General features: G+C 33.0%; 1 protein-coding gene across 2 annotated transcripts in view; it reads left to right on the forward strand.

Moving 5' to 3' along the window:
• Positions 1–22,894, forward strand: part of LOC126914142 (protein timeless homolog) — a 249,824-nt gene that overhangs the window by 221,352 nt on the left and 5,578 nt on the right. For both annotated transcript variants that reach the window (XM_050717653.1, XM_050717654.1), the window contains 7 exons: positions 6,996–7,070; positions 7,185–7,263; positions 7,680–7,878; positions 8,822–9,059; positions 10,577–10,674; positions 20,877–20,976; positions 22,045–22,179. In XM_050717653.1, the coding sequence (XP_050573610.1) occupies positions 6,996–7,070; positions 7,185–7,263; positions 7,680–7,878; positions 8,822–9,059; positions 10,577–10,674; positions 20,877–20,976; positions 22,045–22,179 (924 nt within the window). The remainder of the gene's footprint in view (positions 1–6,995; positions 7,071–7,184; positions 7,264–7,679; positions 7,879–8,821; positions 9,060–10,576; positions 10,675–20,876; positions 20,977–22,044; positions 22,180–22,894) is intronic.

Below are 22,894 nucleotides of genomic sequence, written 5' to 3' on the forward strand. Positions count from 1 at the left end.
GATTGCGAGACCTGTAACGATTAATTCGGTGAAATTAACGCGAATAAAATTTGTGTTTACACATATAATCCAATCGATATCCGTATAACGGTATTTCTCTGTAAACGCGCTTCAATTTGTAGTCTGCTAAAGAAACACTTTGCAACAGTCTGGCTGGAAATTTCTAAGAAATTCATAGCAAAGAGTTCCTTTGTAGCGCGAAAATGAAATATCGTGCAACTTATATTCATTAAACCGTTCTCATTCTTGTAATGGAGAGAATACGCTAAAAATGTTACTGTTTAATTAAAAAAAAAAGAAAAATATGCGTTTTCACACAATAATTATAATATAGTTCGAATCGTTATTATTAAATACATATGATTTCATGAAACAAAAGGAAACCAGCTATGAGTTTGTTCATAAAGCAATGATATGTCGAAATTCTGTTGTCATGGACGTGTTAAGAGCAACATTATAATCGCTTGTAAATCGCCTTGGTATAGTTGAGACACCTGTATACGCATACCCACACATACACACACCTGTGTACACGCAGGTGCACCATTATACGTCGCCATAGAATTGTAGAGTCGATCGATAAGCCTGTAACGAGACATAACCTGAGTTATCAGCAGACTTTGGCCATGCACCGTTGGTAATCGTTGATCCGAGAGAATCTACTACATACATGTACGTACATACATAAGTGGTTGATCTATCAGATGTGCCGGGCTTTGGTAACGTGATGCTACTACGTTCTACTACGTGCTTCCTTACCCTATAATATAAAGTTTATAGGAACATATTATATATTATAATATCTATATATCATAAATCATATATATTATAGGATGTGATATATTATATATTATAGCGTAATTTATAATTTTTAAAATTTTATTTTATTGTAATCGATTAATTCGATCAGAAAATAAAGTTAGACGAATAACTAGAGTGAAAAACATAAATATTGCCAAAGATAGTCACTTACCAATCATTTTCATGTACAGACACCTTTTCAAACAGCCTACTATCTAAGAAAGGCATAACAAGTATACTAGCCAATAATAGAAAAAAGAGACAACCGCAAAAAATGTAAAAAATAAAAAACAATGTACCTATTTCTTATAATCTTTCAACCTGATTTATCACAAAAAGAGAGAGAGAGAGAGAGAGAGAGAGAGAGAGGGAGAGAGAAAATGTAATATATGTATAATATTTAGCTGAAAAACTGTTAGAGTTCATTAGTTACAGCTAAGTATAGTTTTTGTCCTTTATTTCATAAAATGAAAATTATTTTCATGAAACACATTAACGGGGAAAGGAAATAAAAAGAATATCTTTAGTAATCTATGTAAAATATACATGAATTAATATAATGGGTATTCGAAGCGAGAAATGGATCAAACTACGATATATATGTAGACATACACATATATATCGCTATATGTATATATATATATTGTTCCTAATATCTCAAAGAGCTTTGATAGAACATTGTCGAACGTGTTCAGTTTCGGAACTCTTGTATAGATATGCAATCCCTAGATAACGTTCGGAACCCTTACAATTCTAGTATATCTATGAATTACATTACAACTCCCTTGTATCTAACAAGGTTATACTTTAGGATTAGATCAGGATTAGATTTAACGTAACAGAATCCGAGACGAATTCACTGAATGTATACCAATAAATTTTAATTAACGGTTACGTTACACAGATACAACAACATCTGTATTTTAAGATGCATGTATATTTCCTGAAATTTAATTTAATCAACAAGTTGATTACGAGGGTAACAAAATGAATTCAATAATTTAAATAAATAATATTTTCTACATAATTCTAAATATCTGTAAGAATTATAAAAATTTGCGCATAGATAATTTTATATATTTTTTAAAAGTCAAATTTTTATAACTTGTTTTTAGAACAATACAAGAAGAATGAAAATCGTATATGAATACGATTAAAATACGAAGCAATTCGCAATCAGAAACGAATAACTGGCATAACGTCTCCGCTACAATAAAACTTTAATCCGATTTCGTGGCTGATGAATACGTTCGGCAACTATGAATCGAGGCGATAAATGTTTCAACGCTTTGACTCTTCGAGTCGACTTCACTGGATGACACTTACACACAATGGTAGCTCTTATCGAAATTATGCCTAACACGTTAGTTGGCATGTGAATTTGATATTCCTTGTCACATATTATTGAAATACCGTCACTTATTTCGCTGTAGTACATCGTAATACATGGTATAATGTACAGAATGTGCCAGGTTTTTTTCCCACAAAACGATTTCGCTATATTCAAGAAATAAAAAAAGTAGGAAAAATATCAGATTAATTCACATATAAGCTCATGAACGTTTTATTGATATTGGATTGGTTTTTTATTCGATGAAACGTAGAAACAGATTGGCGATATTTTGTTCGGTTTTAAACTGCTGCACGTTCTTATAAAATATAGGATTAATATCTATGAGAAACAGAATTTATACTACATACATTACAAATTTTTTATCGATTTCCTTTAATTTCAACAAACGTAATACCAATTCTTTATATTCGTCTCTGATATAGGTGTATTAATTCTTGGCCGACAAACTTTTCCCTATAAATCCGTTAATGTGATATCGAAATACCAAATAATCGATTCTGTTTCTATTAATACATTGTTAGGATTTCTGCTATCGCCGTCACTTGTACACCTTTTATTTACATTTAGTGAATTTATCGTATTCTGTACACTCACATGTTCTACATATCTCATTCTCGCTTCTCGCGTTCTTGTATGCTGCTTACACGAAGTACTTACAATATTGTGTATTGTCGACAGCAGCATTTGAATTCAGTTATGCAATTTATCACAAATTAATCTATATCTATGGCAACTGTCCTTCCGCCGATTATTTGCATCAAACATGCCCTGATTCCAAAAATGGATCTTACTCCGATCTCGCTTCTGATGCCATTATTACCATTATATCATCGTTACTCGTACTCCTTTTGTTTACAATCGTATGCAAAATTACATATAAGTATAATGAACACTAAGACTGTCTTCCTTGTGTAATCAATATTTTGAATGTCGCTAAAAAATTAACATTGTATACGGTGATCGCCACATATTTTTAACAATATAAAAAAAATCCTAAAAGATATTGAATCATCTATGTGGCCCTCCATAGTTAAAATTTCCTACCTAGAATGTTTCATTGTTCAAGATATCTCTACATTTTTCAACGTGTCGCCTCACATCGTTAATTTGCGAACCGACTATCTCTGCGAAGCAGAATACGAAAGAGACGGGACATTATTAAATTCATCACGCGCAAGTGGCCAAACAAACGAGATTAATGCTTTATTCGATTGTAGGGAATGAATAAAGCATCAGCGCTGAAACGTGATCAATTTTTCAGAAATTCATAATTTTCCTGGTGCAATTTGTTTCCTCCGATGATCGGATTTATGATTTAAATCGATGAACCGATGACGAAATGACATACGAATCAAGATACAGTTTTGGATTTATCCGTAGAAGAGATTCACGTTAATTCTTTCGTTTCACGAGTAAATCCAGATTAATATTAATATCTTCTGACGTGCGTTTATGAGATGTAAAAGTTTTAATGACGACATCATTATCGCGCCATCGGAGTATAGGAATTTTTCATCGGATGATATCTCGTTATTGATTCGTCAAATCGGTGTTTAATTCTCACGCAAAATATTATTGTTACTTTAATATAATGCACATTAAGGATACGTAGGTTGTTTTGTTTCATATATATTAATTTGCGCGAATTTTATGTTATATTAAAATTTAAACATGTATCTAAATATATGTTTCCAATTTAATTCCTATTTTGAAATATTTTCATATCCATCAAATATGCATATTTTGAAGCATTAACATTTTACGAAACCATTACACGTATTTGATTTAAATCGGATTAAATAATAACTGGTATATTGACAAAATTTCAGGTTAAATACATCTAATGTGATTGGAACTCATTGTATGAGTATAAATTTAATTTTTACTTAAAATTCATATTATATAGTTTCACTATTCATAGATCTGCACAAGAAGATCGATGCAATATCTATACAATAGATCACGAAAGTATTTGGACACTAACCAACGATTTTCTTTACGATTATATGACGCAGATGGACGTATTATGTTACAAACAAAACATTTTCGGATTACGCTATTCTTATAATAAAACACGACTAACTCATGATTTTGATAAAAACTTTGACCGATCTTGAAAACATATATATTTATAAATTATAAGATATTTATTACAAGCATACCTCATAGGGATGTCAGAAATATTTAAATAATCATTCAGCCACAATATTTGTTATTAGTGAGATCATCTTCAGCATTAATCATATGTTTAAGATCATTATTCATATTGTATACAAATTTTTGTTAGTAAATACTTATTTATATATTTTTCGATTGGTTTCAAACTTTATTAATATAGCCACGATAGTCGTGTCTCGTTTCGAGTTGATAAAGTTTCAAAATGTTTCGTATAACAGTTATAATATATTCATAACATTTTCCTACGGTAAATATTCAAATACTTTTGCAAATCGCTGTATGCACAATATACGTATAATATAAACAAAAAGCACGTTTATCTTCGTTGTGTATTGTTGTGGCTGCCTTCTTGATGAATCACTGCCACCGTAAACGAGACTTTTTTAGTTCTTCAAACCGAGGAAACATTTTTTAATTTAAGACAAAAACGTCGCCGCTTCTTTCACCTTTTTGTTTTATCCGGAACCGGTGTACCGAGTTCAGAAGACCGCGGAAGGGAACAATTAAAACTTCTGGTTAAAATAGCATAGTCGTCGACGTCACTTGGGCAAAGTGAATTCTTCGGCTGGCGGGAAAAGTTTTCTTTGGCTAGAGAAACACAACACGTTTAAAACTTTACACGATGATTTAAAATACTTCTCACGGTTACTTTTAAAGACCATTTAGGTCTAATATATTCGTATCGTGTACAATGTTTGCGTAGCATCTCACTCTTGGCAAATTTTTAGATTTCGTTCAGATAATGTGAGAGTTTACAAAATAAATACGAAAAACGTATGCAAAAAAGAATATGTATATATATATATCTTGCCTATGGTCTCGAAAAAATTGTTGAAACTATTCAATAGTTAAAAACTTCCTCTCGGCGTATTTAAAAATAAACAAAGTTCTAAAAATAAAAAAAATATTTTCATACCACTTTGCTGATAATCTTCTATAAAAACAAATATTCACATGGATATACAAAAGGTTATTTATGACCTTTTTTTTTACATTTATGAGAAATTTAAAGCAAGACGCAAAAATGTAGATAGATATAGTATAATATTCATAATATTTTAGTACTGTAGTATAGTGAAATGTTCATCGTAACAACCAGTAGACGAAATAAATCTTGCCTTCGCTCTGTTCTTTAGTCATGTCCGTAAAAATATGCATTTGCGTAAATATCTGCAGTTTATTTATAGTATCTTGCAAATCTATGTGCCTGTAATATTTGCCCATTGCTCCTCTTTTATGATGAAAAATATATATCCATCTTCGAAGCGGCAATACTTCAATCAACTGAAAGAAATGACGCACAAAAATAGAAAAAGAATTTAAAAATTAGTGGTAGTCAAGCCTTATTCGCAATTCGAGGGGTTAACAGTGACATTGGAAGAGCTGAGCGAAATGTTGGCTGTCCTAACGTGACTTTCAGAAAGCGAGGAAAAAGGATACGGTCGCGAAGCCTTAGAAAATTTGCCCCGTAACGAAGCTTTGTGCCGATCCAATCGTCGGTTTCGCCGAGTGCAATTTTTCCCTGGCCACCGGAGCCTCGGCTGGCTCGGTTTGCCTCGCCCTCACCTCGACAGACTCGTCGAAAATGTAATCGTCTTTCCACGGCCGCTTAATTCGCTGGTCTGGTTGTCCGCAACGTAAAGGAAAAAAAAAGACAAGGTAACCCAAAACCTACGGGATCCGATTCGATCCGATTCGATCGGATTCCACGTTCCGACTTACGCGTGTGAATACTCTGGCTGTTTCGTTTTCCTGCGCTCTAGACGCCGTTTTCAGAATTTTTCGCGTAAATTAATCCAACCGTGACCGCTCCTATCTTTTTATTCCTTTCGCGTGGCTCGATTTTTTGAGCGATAGATTTTAGCGAACGATCCAGGGATCCCCACTTCCGGAGACCGAGTCACGACGTACGATTTGTACGGACCTCGGATGGCCTTCGAAAAAGCACTAGCCACCGACATCCATTGATTCTTCTACAGTCGAATTGAATAGAGTGCCAGCGTCCCGGTCGCGTCCTAGTCGGTCTGTATTCCAGGGAAGCATGCAATTGTTTGCGGGAATTTTCGTGTTCGCTCGACGAAGAACTAGTGAAATTTTGCACGTGTCGTTGGCATGTTTTTACGACAAGCTAGGAATGACAGAATGTACTTCTGCAGTTACTTTGGAACGTTCCAGTAACTTCTCGTTCTCTGGTTTCATTTTGAAATTTCCTCGAACTCCTTTTCTAAATGTAATAAAATATTTTGGAAATGCCAATTTCTATGTTATGAAACCATAGTAAAATAATCGGTGTTAATAATCACATTTTTTACATGAAAACGATTTAACTATTACGAAACTACCATTTTACCTAATTTGTATATATATTTATAGTTGAATATGTATATGTATCTTTGTTACCATCTTGAAGATTTAAAAAATATTAATTGCCATCAGGCATTCTTACTATTTTCTGGAAAATGTCCTAGATTTATCATATACGTACATACATGTATTTAAAAGGCTTATATCCTTGATCTTTTTAATTATGTCACATTAAAATACTTCTCTGTAATAATCAAAATGGAAAATCTAGAAAAATTGATTTATTCTGTTTTCCTACTTTCAATATTGTCTGTAGAGCAATGTAGAGAATAAATTTATTTTATTTTCTGATTTTCAGTGGTCGAAGAAAATCCTGTTACACAAAGCAAAACACACGAGGAGGGAAACGTTGATAGCCCCAATGACGAATCAGGTAATATATCTTTTTAGATAGATAACAAAGAAGATATTGTTTACCACCTTTTTATAACGAAATTGCTTGCGGTATTTGTAAATACGAACTATTGTATCAAATATATTATTACAGAGGAAGATGAAGAGAACGCATCGCAAACACATTCTTCAGTTGTAGAAACTGATTTCAAATTTCCTGACTTCATCCACAGGTAAGACAATTAATAAATGAGACATTGACTATGAAAAATGGACAAACTCAAATATCCGACAAATTGGGCAATTCATCAGTTCTTTTCTGATATTACTTTAAATTTTTGTATATTACATGTTATTTAATTTTACATATTATTCGATTTATCGTCCAAAATATATATGAAAATGTACAATATATTCAATCTAATAACTGATTTCATTATATTATCTTGGTTTGACTTGGAAGATATGAATGCCTCCAGATTTTTATGTGTAATATAGTACATTGGGGTAAATTAATGCCATAAACTGATATTTGGAAAAGAATATGACTTACAATTAATCCACTTTTCCTCTCGATGCCTTAAATTTGATTTTGTAGCATATACTAAAAATTTTAGTTTCGATTTTTACACGTTATATTTTGTTTAAGATTTGCCAATGTAAAAATCGTGAGAGCAATGTTGGTTCTGCTGCAGCAATTTGACAAAAATACAAACGAAGTGAATCATTATATTACCAAGATGCTTCATCGAATAGCCTGGGACTGCAAAATGCCAGGGCTCCTATTCCAAGCGTCAATGTTCCGTGTTTTCCAGAGAATTCTTGAGTCTAAGTATTGCGGCCACAAGGTAATTATTTATATTCATATTTATTTTTCTTAGCTCCAAATTTCATTCTTTGAAAACATAATGTAACTTGTCACATTCTATAACCTGCATTTCGACTGAATATTGTTAGCTTCAAACTTTTTGATTTTTTTGCTAACCTTTTCTTTAAGTTTCTTCATATACTACTTTACTGAATAATGAATTGCGGAATTAGTGGCTTGAGCATCAGATGTTATAGATGAAATAATCGTACAAGTTATATATTTAAATGGTACAAGATTATGTACATATGGAAAATTAAATATTATCACTGCAACAAAAATATTTAAGTTTAAGATTGTGGGCGTATTTAGCAAAAGAAAACAGGAAACATTCTGTTTCCCAATAAAAATTTTGTATAACTGTCATTACTCTTCCTACTCTCAAAATATACTATCTTTCATTTTTAATTATTATATCTTTGTAACTGCATCAATATGTCAACTTACATTCCTTCTTTCATTATACCAATAATTACTTGTAACAATCAACAACCAAATAAACTGGTGACCATCAAATACGGTTCTATATGAAAAGTAAAAGAATGTTTTATAAAATTCATAAACAATAGCTAGTCGTATGAAACTTATTTGGTCAGATTTTCAACAAAAATTAGCTCAATGAAATGTTCAAGTATTAAATGCATATACGTACAAAAACACATAGTATTTAGTATAAACTAAAGCACTTGGTCCCGCCCCTCCCAAACTTTTTATATTAAGATAACAATACAGTCCAAATCGTGATTGAAATTTCCAAACTATTCAACAAAGTTTCTATAATTTTCTATTGAATTCGTAGCACGAATGCAATTTTTCTCTTAACTTAAAGAATTTCATCGTCAAATTTACATGTCTGCCATGGTATCTAATAGCCACCGGAAGTATGCTTGTCTCGAGTCACGAAAGCTGAGTCCTCTTTGCAGGAACTCCAAAAGTTCGCAGTCTTCATAATCCGACGTTTCATCGAAGTCGCGCAAAAGAACCGGAAAGCGTATATGGAGCTGCTCTTCTGGAAGACCACTCGTGACGCGACCGAGGTCGTCGAGGGTTACAACGCGGAAACGGATAACAAGAAAGTTCCGCGCAGCCTCTGGACCGAAACCCAGGAGGACGAGTTACGCACTCTCTTTATGGAACATCAGACTAACAAGTATCCCCAAGGTACATTGCTCGTCCTACCTTTCGCTAAATCCTATGATTTACGAGTCTTTTTTAACGCACTACTTTGCCGGATATTTTTGAATTTGCCAGGGCAGACGATTAGCTATATCCCGTTCTAGTTTGCTAGCGATTGAATAAAATATTCTATCAGGGGAAAGATCTCTCTGCTTTCAGGAAGCATTAATACATAATGTATGTACTTCAAAGAATGTTTATTGGACATTCTAAATGGAATACTTAATGAAGGGAATTCTAATGAATATATGTATCCGTACATTCTTTCATATCTTGCACTGGCTAAATTCACTGTCTTTAAAGAAGTCAATCAGTGAGTAATTAATAGGGAAAAACCGACCAAGTAGGTAAGAGTGTATGATTTAGAAATACGTGTACAGGTTACGTTGTTAGACCGCAAATGTTCTTGCATTTATAGTGTATTTAAAGTATGGATCACTATCTCGACAAAACTTATTAATTAAATAATATATTACAATACAGATTTGTAGAATGTTTTAACTTGTTATTATAGATAAGACGATATAATAACGATATATGTTCTATATATCCCTTCATTTAGTATTGAAATTACTTAAAAGACTGCCTATGTTGTTTCAGCAAGGATTACTTTAACACGAGTGATCCTTGATACCGAAATTGGTAGATGCTAGAGAGAATTGTCGATAATATCGAATTACTGATAACAACGTCTTCATTTATCAGTTAACCTAATCACGTACCCCTGCGATGATCCAGTTATCCTTCCCTTCCTACAAATCAATTCAGGATAATATTGATTGGATATAAATAGCACCGATATTCATAGTCCTGGAACGTTTATTGAAATCCCCATGCACTATTAAAACGTGGTCGGAAAAAACGGAAAATCAAATTTAATTAATTGCGTCCGGAAATTGATTTTTATCAAGTCATCTAACATATATTTTATCGTTCTATCGTACATATTCTTTAAGAAGGTATTAGATAGATATTAGATATTAGAAAACCATAAAAAATTTTGGATCGCTTACTTAGTAAAAAAGGTGGAGGGTGAACTTTGACTTTGTAATGAAAAGTTAGGAAATGGATATTGGAACCTCTATATATTTAAAATTAGTACACGCAACGATAATCAAGTATCATAATTATTAGTTTATATTTATTTGAATTGCCTTAACGATGCCATTCCTGACATAATATCTTTCCTTCTTTATCCTTATATTTAATCTTATATACTAATTAGGAAATCCTATAAGCTTGAATTTTGAACGAAATCGATAAGCTTTTACAGTATATGAAGATAAGTCCGGATTGTGGAAAGTTCTATAATCGAGGTATACGTAGCTGTTAATTGAGCAAAAAGAATGAAATATGTAAAGATAAGAAATAGCGAATTGTACCACTTTTTACTTTATTTACTTTTATGAATCCTTAATGTTAAGGGTGAACCCAAACTTTTGAACGCGCAGTGGTATATTCTATTCCTAAATTATGTATATTTTCATGTTTTATTCATTTAGATGTCGTCGATTGGATCTTAGAGCACATTAATCAAGAACGAACGCGTCGTGGTATCATGAAGAAGCTGAAAGAAATGTGTCTGATTGTTAATTCTAAGGTAAGCAATTTCTGTAGTCACTCATTACTATTACACTTTGTTTCACGTCTACTTATTTTGTAACATAAATTAATTTTAATTCTCAGGCATTTAATAATAGAGAGTATTACTTTTCACCCGTATGTGTTGCTATCTGTATGTATATATATTATAATGAATCCAAGATTTCAATAATAATCCTTCGATTAATAAAAAACTAGCGCGTATATGAATAACATCGATATTTTATACAAATAAAAATTTACTAAAAAGTAGTAGGCTAAGCTTATCAAGAAAATATAAAAGAAATCTGTTTCCAAAAGATATAATACCATAACACGCAAATTGATTTAAATCCCTATCGCTTTATAGAATGAAAAAAAAAAATTCTCCGGAGATTTGTTGTTTTAGCTGATATTTACATAGATATTGAAAAATTTTCAATACGTTTTATAGAGTTTTAAACAAATCGGTTTTTGTACCTACTCTATATGGATGTTTTATATATCGGCGGAGATCACTCTCAGACATTTCTCCAAACTAAACTAAAAATGGGGGATGGAAAATCGTAAGGTTGGCGAAAACTGACAACTACATAAAAAATGTTAGCTATATTTGGCGAAGATTATTTTCATCATGATGTATGGGATCTGACGCACCCTACGACTATAATTCTCTGGGTCGTCAAAGAATAAATGCTTGCGCGTATAATTTCACTTTTTGCTGAATTTCCATTCCAAACTCCCATTTGTAGCGTAAAGAATCGAATTAAATCCGTAAGATAAAGTATAAAGCTAATTCGTACGTCTTTCTCTGCTTCGTGGTTTAAAATAATAAAAGAGAGTCAGTCACTTGCGACTAAAAAAATTATTTCTTGCCACTCTGTCGCAACGAAGTCAGCGACACGCGTGTGCGCTCGTTATCCCTTCGATAATCGATTAGATTTACGGGACATTTGCAACCCACGCGTTCTTTCAAAAACGTATTTGAACAAGCAAAGTCGGCTAGCCGATCTCGACAGCTCCCTTGAACGTAACACTGACAAGATCAATGATTTACGAGGAGCGCGAGAAAACGTAGGGTAGCTGAGGCTCGAAAATAAGTTTCTGGACTGGCGTCGGTGACAGGCAGAACATATGCAAAAAATGGAGCCAAAGAATTGCTGCAGCAACTGTAAATTCTCGGGAGACAATTTCTACGAGGAGCTTTCTGGAGACTCCTTTTCTTTCCGGCCTCCCGCTCGAAAAGGAGGTTTCTCCATTCCTGCGTAGATCACGACTTCCGCTGTGCCAGCAAGACTTTTTTCCTCTTTGCGACTACTTCGTTCGGGGATGGATGTATCTCAAGATTTTCCCCCGTCAAGTGTTCCTTTCCGGTATCTCCGCATACTATGGAAAGCTATCGCTTTGTTTGCGCTTTCCTATCCAACAACCGTATGAAGATTTTCGGGAGGAAGCTAGACACATAAATAGACGGCGGCTCCCTTAACTCTGAATAGATCGTCCGTATACGGTCCCTGCTGTCTCAGTCTCCGCCCTATTGGAATCGTTTCAAAAGTTGACAATTAATGTATTGAGGGTATACCTCGCGTTGTATTCAGCGTACAGAAAATTTATAGGAACCACATTTTGTACTATCGAACAGTACGTATTATTATGTGCGTATATACACGCGCATCGACATAATGTTCATTATTTCTTTGAAAAATCTCATTTGCGATCTTTCGTTCTTAGAAAAATTTATTTTCTTATAACCATTTGAATAAAATTATGAAAATTTGCAAAACACGTGGTAACATTTAATATTTCCAAAAAGGTATATTAACAATTTTTTTTAATAAAAAATAAAATACAAGAAATTTTTTTAATTTTCGAGATTACATGCGTGCGTATATCTGTTTTATTCTCGAAAGCAATAATTAAAAATTTATATATTGTATAAATTAACTCTGATGAAAAGGATGCTGTACAGTTATATTTCTTTAGATTCGCTTAAAAATTTAATCACGTATTATTTTTAGTTGAAAATTTTTTGATTTATTCAGAAATAATGCTATAATATTTAATGTTTAATAAAATACAATCTTTCAATTAAGCTAAGGTATTTATTGAATTTGTTCGAAGTCAAGTTCAATTGTGATATTCTTTTTCCTAGCTTGTTATGTTTAAATCGGTAAAAAGTATGCAGTGCTTTAATATATGAAAAATCAATCGTATGAATCGGAGAGTGTGATTATTAATATATCGTAATTTCATCGATAATAATTTCCTGCACTGTTACTTTATAATTATAGACATAAAACGATTACAACGTTCTAGTAATTCGTCGGACTTAAGAGATATCTAAACTACAAAACACGATTCGAATTCATTCGTCTTAACGCCAATACAGCGAAAACAATTTTAACAGCATTATTCTTTGACGGAGAGTTGTAATTCACTGGCGTCTTGAAAACGCGGCAATAAATTTTTCCCTTGCTTTCTTCAAATCGTGGCAGTAATATTAAAGTTTCCGTTCACGAGTTTCCATCGTGGCTTATTCGTTCGAGCGCGTTATTTCCCTTGCCACACTGCACCCTTTCGTAACCCTCGAGAAACTATCGCTTTGTTTGTCCTTTTGCCCTGCGAGACACGTATAAACATTTGTGTCAAACGCGAAAGGAAGGCGAAGTACGCGCCGCGTAAACTTAACGTTCCGCTTTCTAAAATTCATAAGGAGAAAACAATTTAAGATTATTGAAACCTTGATAGTAGCACATAATTTTCTTTTTTTTTTTGCAATAAGTAATAACAATAAGTATTGACAATGATATTGTCGATTCATCTTGACGATATTATAAATGGAAAATCAAGAAAGAACGTGCTTAGTCATAATAATTTTTCCTTTAGAAATCATTGTACGTATACGTATAAAACATAGGCATGATTTGGAGTTTGGAAATGATATTCACATCTGAATTACTTCTAAACGATGGAACTGTTTATTTCAGTTACTTTAGAACGAACTGGAACGCAATTTCACAGCTTCTCTAAAATGGTAGAAATTTTCTTGAAAAGATAGCATACAAATACGTAGGTATAACGTATTTCCCTATCCGTTGAGTAAAAGTTAGCGGTCACTGTGTAATGCTTCACCACTGCACTGGTAGGAATTTCAAAGTTGAAATGCGATGCTCAACTTCAATCCGTTTTGCTCGTGCTCTGGCTCTCAGAAACGATGAGTATTCATCGTAACACGAAACGTGAATGTTCTTTCAGTTAACGCTATGAATATCGATTAAAAATATCGTACTTTGATCGCACACGGTCAATATAAGTCCATCTCCATGGCATATCTGTATGCTCGGATCGTAAAATTCCTAGATTTTTGTCGATATTCGACCTTAATTTCTCAATATCAATCGTACCGCTCACGAGCTGCTTTATAAATTAAAATAATTTCATCTTTTAAGCCAGTACACAGGGAAATAGTACAAAGCATGCATTAAGGAAGAATAAGACGAAACGTTTTTTGGATTTTAATTAAAGTATGATTCATTTCAAATCATCGTATTGCACGAATAATGAATACAGGTATTGTGTAGCTTTTGAAAGAACAATAAAGACCAAGAATGTAGTCACGACTTGCGACTAAATCATTTGAATGTACGGCTGTGACGAGAGCAGCGCAACAAGAGGGATAATAGTTCATTTTCAGCCGTCGCAACAATGGCTATAGAAAAGATTATTAGCGGATAAAAAGGCATGTAAAAAATTAACAGCGAAACGCGTAGACGCGGCGATTTCAATGAGTTTTGTTATACTGATATTCGTTTCCCTCTTTCCGCGTGTCCTACTACCTTTTGAATAATCCTTTATGCGACAACTTTTCAAACTAGTTACAATACGATTTTAAGCAAAACCTTTTGAAACAAGTGACTACCGTTTCATGTATTATGTATTACATAGCCCGAAAACCAGAATTTTCCGAGCTTCAAAAAGTGCGAATGTAACGGTGAAACTTTGAAGAAAATTTACATGAAAATGTACGTTGAAATGAGATCCGCTATTTGCATGGACGTTAAATTCATACATAACACACTTTTAAACACGTTACTTGCTAATCGAATAAAGCACTGGAAAACTATTCGCATACATTTTTTAATTATTTATTGCAGTCATTAGAAACTTACGAATTTATTTATGCATGCTAGGGATAACTTTTTTTCAAAAGATTGGCATATCTCTTTTTACAAAAAATATTATATTTATTTCCAAAATGAATAACAAGTATGATTGTTACTGTTGTTATAACGAGTAAAAACTAACATTTTAAGATACTTCTTTATTCAATGAATTAAACTAATTATTATAAATAATGTTTAATTTACCAGAAATTATATTAATATCGATTTCATCGCAATTAACAGAATATCATATATATTATTTTAAATACATAGCTGTTGTATCAAATGACACGTTGAAATTATTGATATGAATTTGGACGAATATTTCAATTCTTTTTCTCTTTCTATCACACTAATACATTTTCACTTGTTTGATAAGCTAAACCGTCCAGTGCACTAATTAATATATAATCTTGCTATTATCAATTTATAATAACAATCACGAATCTGATTTTTAAGTATTCGAATTCAATATCGCTGGCAAACATAAGTTGAGACATTGTTTGACAATATGTTAGGGAAAAGATTTAAGAACTTTTCTTCCTGGCTCTTCTATATCGAATCTTTCATGGTTTATACCGAACTCGTTTGTTAGTAAGAAAATAGGCGATTTAACTCGATCCTCTTCGTTACATCCTTCTGTTTGTCGAAAAGCCATCGGACAACATCGCGGGGGAACACGTTATAGCGATAATCTTGAGACATTACCTGCTTTAAGACGGCAAAGGAACCTAGAAGCACGCGCGCCAAAGAGAAATAGAAGGAAAGTAAGAACGATGGATGGAGGTAAGGCGACGATATATCTGAGTACCGTTAAAACGGTATTACCCCACTTCGAAATTGACGATTAATCATAGGTGTGCACCCGCTGCTCCGCCAGGAGAGGAAGCTGATTGCCCTCATACCACTCATTCAGACGAGGACAAACTTGCCTACTCAGGATATTATTGATTTCTTGACGGATTTTTACGAACAGATCCCTGTACAGCTGCCCTTTAAGAATTTAATGAGCGAGTGTTCTATCAGCGTGATATATGCATATTATAACGAGGAGGATATTGAGAATTAGTTAGGCTGATGGTATTGAATATCGTCTATGTTGAGTGATTTAAAGGTTTCGTTTTATAATTTCGATAGGAAATGTCGATATAAATGTACTTATTTGATATTTACATAGTGGATATATGTATATTATTTTGTAGTATTTTTTTATTATTTTTTATTAAGAGCATTAAAAATTATATCTTCGTTTTAATAATTTTTCATTCATTTGTTAATAAATAATATTATTATTTAAGAATATTCCGTACGTGATTTCAGTACTTTCCGATTATCATTTGCTAAATAATCAATGATAATAAAATTAATATCATATTTATTTAATCTTTCATACGGGAGAAAACGTTCGATCAACGGTTATTAATAATTGAAGTAAAAACGAAATTAATTAATATTATTATATATTATGATATACTGTACCAAATTTTTCTGAATAATAGTAATTTTATTCGATAATTAAATATTTAAGGAAGTAAATGTATGAAATTTATAAAACAATGTAAAAACACTTTGCTAATTTAATTTTACCATAACCAAGCAATTTGTCGTTAACTACGCTATTATAGCTACACTTGAGTTTCGAAGAAAAAGAAGTAGCTTCGTTAATTTTACAAATCTGGCAATTAGTTGTTTCTTAGGAAATACACAGCTGTTAGGAGAAAATGGATTGATTGCTGTTTCACCCTTAGCAAGCGGCGATTGGATTACTTTGGATATTATTGATTCCCTAACAAATTCCCTAAGGAATCTCCCCAAAGTTTATTTCACGTCAAATTAATTACAAACGATCTGTAGTCCAACTCATTTTTTAATTAATTGCAACTTTTGCAGCCCTGTCGTATGTTTGATAAAATTATTTAGCACATTTACATAATTACTTAATTTACACAAAACAAGTGTGAACAATAAGAGAGAGGACAATGAAACTTTCTATTTTAATCTAATCAATCTGTATGTAATTATTTTTTATATGCAAACATAAAGACAATAAAATGAATTAAAAATCGTTATATACAACATATAAAATATCATATGCAAAAATTTTCACTTTAATCACTTATTGGACTAATTGCATAATTGTTTAGTAGATTTGGCATTTCCTATCCTTCCATCAGACTGCAATGTGCCCATTAACAAATTAATACAGATTAACAGAAATCAATTGCTGAGATTTCTGCTTGTTTAAGTTTCAACCTTGAAGAACATTTTCGTAAGATACTAAGACCACAGTGAAATGCGTATTTTTCCTTAATTATAAACAATTGCCAAGGTAAATCTAATTAGCCTTATAACAATAATATTTACACAGATCTTTTTACACAGACCTTTTTACGTAGACTTTTTGTATAACTCACATAATTTCAAAACAGATCCTTCGCTTACGATATAATTAAGCAGGCTCGCGTCTTTTGTTTATCCCCATAAGTGAATTTAATCTGGCACTGGTATGAATTGCAAAAAATTAGTAGTATTTTATAGCAGGATAAACACGAAATCGCACAAATGAACAGCATGAAGCAGCGGAAAGCGAATGAAAAAAGGATGAAACGTATTATCGATTCGTCGACAAAATCCATGAAAGGGAGGCTCGTGAAAGCGTTTCATTTAAATAATTTCATGCGTGGATACCCTTCTCCCTTCAAAACTGAATGAGGGCAAGCTACAGCTGGCTGTTCATTTGACATTCATTTAGTCCGTGAAGTCGCGCGATGCGACGCGACGGCCATTTAGGACACCAACAAGGATCCCTGTCGAGGGTGAGACGTAATCGTTGGAAAACGAGCGTCGTATTTTTTCCCCTTTATCTCCTTTTAAGGGAACAGGGACTTAGGGTCAGGAATTAGACACCAAGCATTCTCCAAGACCTCATTTGCACAATAAATAGCTGCTTACGTTGTTTTAGTATGCCTACGAGTACATAATGTTGGTCTTATCAAACAAATGCAGAGATTGAAGGATTTGCAAAATCCCTATTCAGAAGTAATCCTGTGATTAAAATTAAAATTAAAATGAAATTTACTGTGTCTCATCTTTTATTAAAAATTAATTATCTTTTGCTACCATCGATCACATTATTGTAGTAATGCATTTTATGCAAAATAATCGACGAATGAGTCACTAGGATAGTCTCATTTATCTTTATGATATCCTATCAAATTTAAAAGTTTCTTCGTGTTTAATTCACATAATTTTCTATTTAAATTACATACTTAGATGCCCCGATTCGACATTTCTAATCGTCTCATTGCATTAAGATATCCTTTCGAAGAAGTTTGTTGATTAAAATTGTTTAAATATACGTATCGATAATCGACTATAACAAAATTAAAGTAGAAGTTGAAACTTTCACTTCTAATTCTAAATTATTGCAACGATTTAAAATAATATATATATTACAGTAGTATGAAACGAGTTGCAGAATTATACATATATGCAACAATAATAACAGTCGAACGTACAAATACAGACTGAAGTGCTTTCCATTATTACCTTGTTTTCGAGAAAACCAATTTTGATGAATCATTAAGTACGCGTGTAATTGACTGATCTGTGTTGCGACCTTTGCCGATGAAATTACGTGAATCAATAACGTAGCTTCAAAAATATCGAAAATCTTGGTAAAATGAAACGAAGAACTAATTGCGTGTTGTTCAATGTTAAAAACACAGCTAATGGTAAACATTCATGAATCTATCATGCGGAAAATGTAATTTTATATTTAATAGTAAAAACAATAATTTCTCTGTTGAGCGAATCAATAAATCAACGATGAAATATTTATAAATGTGTGTAACATTTGTTGCTATTGATATTCTTAGTGGTTACAAACTGAAAAGTTAGATAAAGATATTTATTGCACATATAATATAGAAACGTCTGAGTCTCAAAGGAGCCATGCATAGGAACAATAGGAAAGTCGTGAAATTCAATGAGAAACGATGAAAGATTATTGGAAGATGTCCAAAATCAAAATGTTCTAAATCAAGAATTTCTTGATCAAAAATTAATATTACGTCATTTTAATGCACATGTGCGAAAAGCGAACTCTTGTCGCAAGCGTAAAAAATTCTCGAGGTGTTCGATCCAGAATTATCAACAAGAATTACGTATAGGCATCAGAATTATTTACATTCTCTTGAGAGATGCCGCGGGATTGTTATGATCGTTAAACTCTTCTTCATACCACAGCTATGTTTTACACCTACAATATTACATTTCCGAGATACTTACGTGCTTCCTTCGTCTCATGTTTCTTCTTCGAAACAACGCCACTCTGTCTTATTCCTGCTATTTTTATTTCTTGTAGCAATTTACTTTATATCTCGCTGCTATTTGCTATTTCTCGTAGCAAGCGCGCCTGTTCTGCTTCAACGTAGCCACCGCTATAGTTCACATACTTGCGCAATCGAATTTCTACTACATTCTACATCAACGCGTAGAAATTGTATTCAAATCATTTATCGCATATTTTTACACTTATCTTTAAATCAGCTACCCATCCGCACGGTATTTGTTTTTATGACAATCTATTGTTTATTATCCTCTGTTTCAACACGATTTAGGAGTTGAATTTCAAAACATACTCAGACGCGTGTTTATTTGTTTTTAATAAGGAGTTTGTTTGCCGGATTTCACGTTTCCAAGTTTAGCAACACGTGGGATATGGATATTCCCTAAACAAAAATTTGTTCACCTGTTTTACCCCTTTAGGGTTTATATTTACAAAAATCTTTTCAATCCTCGTGTCTATGTCATAAAAAAAGCATATTGTTCAAATTTCACCTTTCACGTTTCTAAGTACAGTGATTTAGACTGGGCATTGATGAGTGAAACAATCGGCTACTTTTGCATCTTGTATATGTAACAGTGTGAGTGTTAAACGCTTGAGTGCCAACTAGAAACTAGTACCACCACTGTGTGCGATGACAGTAAACCGCGAAACAAACTGTATTGGTTATTTGCCCGGCGTTGTGCGTCATATGTTTACCAAATTTAAACATTTTGTATCATAACAGTAGGTGGTTGATGGTTGGGTAACAATGACAGAGTGCTCGTCGTTAGTAACTGACTACTGGGGTATCTAGCATGAGCGGCAGTAAACAATTATCGGAGGCACGGCACGGCTATGTAACCTGCATCCGGTTATAAAAAGAACAGAACGTTATACATAAAATAGCTGGAAGAATTATTGGAACTTTCACGTCATTATTCAAGAAAATGCTGACGACTAGAACACGATATAATAAAATGAATTTGATCTTGAATTTCGAGCAAAATATATATATATATATAAACATATATATATATAAAAGTATGGTTTATATATATATATAAATATATATAAATAAATATTTATATATATAAATATAAATATTTATATGTATATATATTTATATATATAAATATATATATATATATATATATAAACCATACTTTTTTCATTTATTTTGTACTAAAATCGCCCCATGCATGATTGAAGCATCAGTCTAACAACTATCATTACGAACGACATGACATAGAAGAACTTTGTTTCTCAACACGCGACAGCTGTAAGTGCGAAATCTTGTTACCATTTTCGGTCGTCATTCTTCGGCTCTGATACTTCTGGCATCTGCGAAATTTAACAAATATCATGACCCTTGTACAGTGTCTATTTCAGATAAATACTCACCCTCCATAATATACATTTAACGAAATTACAACGATTGAATATCACGTGTGAGCATTGACTTTGGATTTATCTCGATTCTCGATTTGTCTAAAGAAAAATATCATTTGTAGAAGGCTTCGCACGTGGCAATTTAATTGTTGCTTTCATCGAATGATCATACAAATCCTCAACGATATCCAGCAAACATCCTCATTCTCACTGTTATCTAAAAAGTTTCTTACTCATTCGTAATTACCGCAAAATTCATTAGCTAAAACTCTTTACGGAAGGACCGTATATAAACGAGCAACTTTTTATCTTAAAATTTAAAAAAAAACATTGTTTCAGACTATACGAAACGAGGTACAGAAGAGACTTCCAAAGGTATGGTCCGAGGACGAGATCAGTCAGCTTACGGAACTTTGGGAACAACTGAAGCAGGACGATGGTAATTTTTAATGAACAGTCGGCCAGTTGAATTTCATAAGTGATGAATATCTCAGAGATACAATATAATTTGGCGGGGAATGCGCGATGTCTGGCTGACCGCGCCTTGAAACAGTTGAAGAATTTTGCGAATGTTCGTTCGGGAATTCATTAGTAGCCGTGACGATTCTCGAAATTTAATTAAGCACCGAACATCGGTGACGGCTGGCTGCTGCTTGCAGCAATAATTCGGACTCCGTCGGGACGCCGAAGAATAATATCCTTTCAGACAGAAAGATTTTCAGAAGTCTTGTAAAACTTGCTTCATTCTCGTGCGTTTACCCCGCTTCCCATGATTTTAACGCTCAAAATTATTTTCAGCCCACCGTGCTTTATGACAATTCCCGAAAATCAACTTCGTTCTTTTCTCTTTGAAACTTTAATAATGTCATTTTTACCTCGACTACGTCCCGTGTAAAATTCTGGAATTTCATTTATCAAACTATTAAATTTAAACGTATCACTTATAGTCTATCGTTTTTCTCAATAACGGATATAAATTCACTAGAGAAATGATATTATAGCAAAGCGCAAGAAATAATAATAATTTGTAAACTAGATTTATATATATTTACGTTAAGTATAATCATTCACGTGTAACAAAGTGCGTCGTTCGATGTTTTTTTCACGTAAATTATGTACTCTCGTATGGACGAAAGCATCAATCTATCAAAGCTAAGTAAAACTGCAGTATTCTCAGTTGTCCTCAAATAATAGTTAGATATTATTTCAAAAACTTTGCCCAACAAATGAAACGTTTCATTCTCAAAACTACACACATAATCTGAAACGAAGTAAATTATTTACTATCTAATATTTAGTATTTTAGTAGAAATTCCTTCTCGGTTCTGGTTACATTACTTTTTAAATATTATCGAACTACGAACAAACATCCAATAATTCTATCGAAAGATTCCATGTAATTTTCCAGATTTAACCTGTTCCCTTGGCTTTCTATCGTATTGAATCAACATTTCATCTCCTCGAATAACGAATTAATACCAATACGATTTATGTTGTGTACATCCAGATCCCGTGGACTTGATCTTCAATGGGCTCACAATAAAGCGGCCGAAGCCAAAGATCAAGGAGAAGCTTTTGGAATTAGGATTGGCCACGGATCGCAAAGAGTTGCGCAAAAAGCGATCCAGAAAAAGCAACCACGGTAAGTGTTCACTTTCTCTTTTTCCGCGTTCACGTTCTATGGCCGGTTACCTTTGCCTCTTTTCCCAGCCTTTTCTCCGGTCTCGAGCGGCTCTGAAGCAGACCTTGTTCCGGCCAATCCTATCCCATTCCATTCGCATCTGTCTTTCTTACCATCCTTAGATGCTGCGACTATTCCCATTCGATCAGTTCTCTCTGTTAACACGATTGCCGGCGACTGCACGCTGTGAACTCGTTTTTGGATGGAGCAAGTGACGTCTGACGGTGAATTAAGGGAAGTGAGCAGCAGCTGAGATAAATAAGGCGAGGAAACCAGAAACGAGATCAATTTGTACGAAATCCTCTTGTAGGAGTTTCTTTTCATTGGTTATGATTGGAAACATTTTTTTTTTTTTTTTTTTTTTATTGATAACATCAGAAGCAATAAGTTACAGAGATAGAGTATTCCTTCTTGTTTGAACTTTGGAAAGCTGCGATCGCTGAATTGAATTTCAAGTCGTAATATACAATAGGATACGTCACGAAATACCTATAAGTAATAAAATCGTAAGAGATTGAAATGATCGATAATAGAAATAAATTTGATAACGAGAGAAAGTTTAAATAGGAAGATTGAGGCATTTCTACAATTTCCAGAATTCTAGTTGCATGATAAATACCACTTTCTTTCTCTTCTTCTCAATAGAATCATATATCTTTTGTATACATTATTTGAT

The sequence above is a fragment of the Bombus affinis genome, chromosome 3 (genome assembly GCF_024516045.1).
Source record: "Bombus affinis isolate iyBomAffi1 chromosome 3, iyBomAffi1.2, whole genome shotgun sequence".
Lineage (NCBI taxonomy): Eukaryota > Metazoa > Arthropoda > Insecta > Hymenoptera > Apidae > Bombus > Bombus affinis.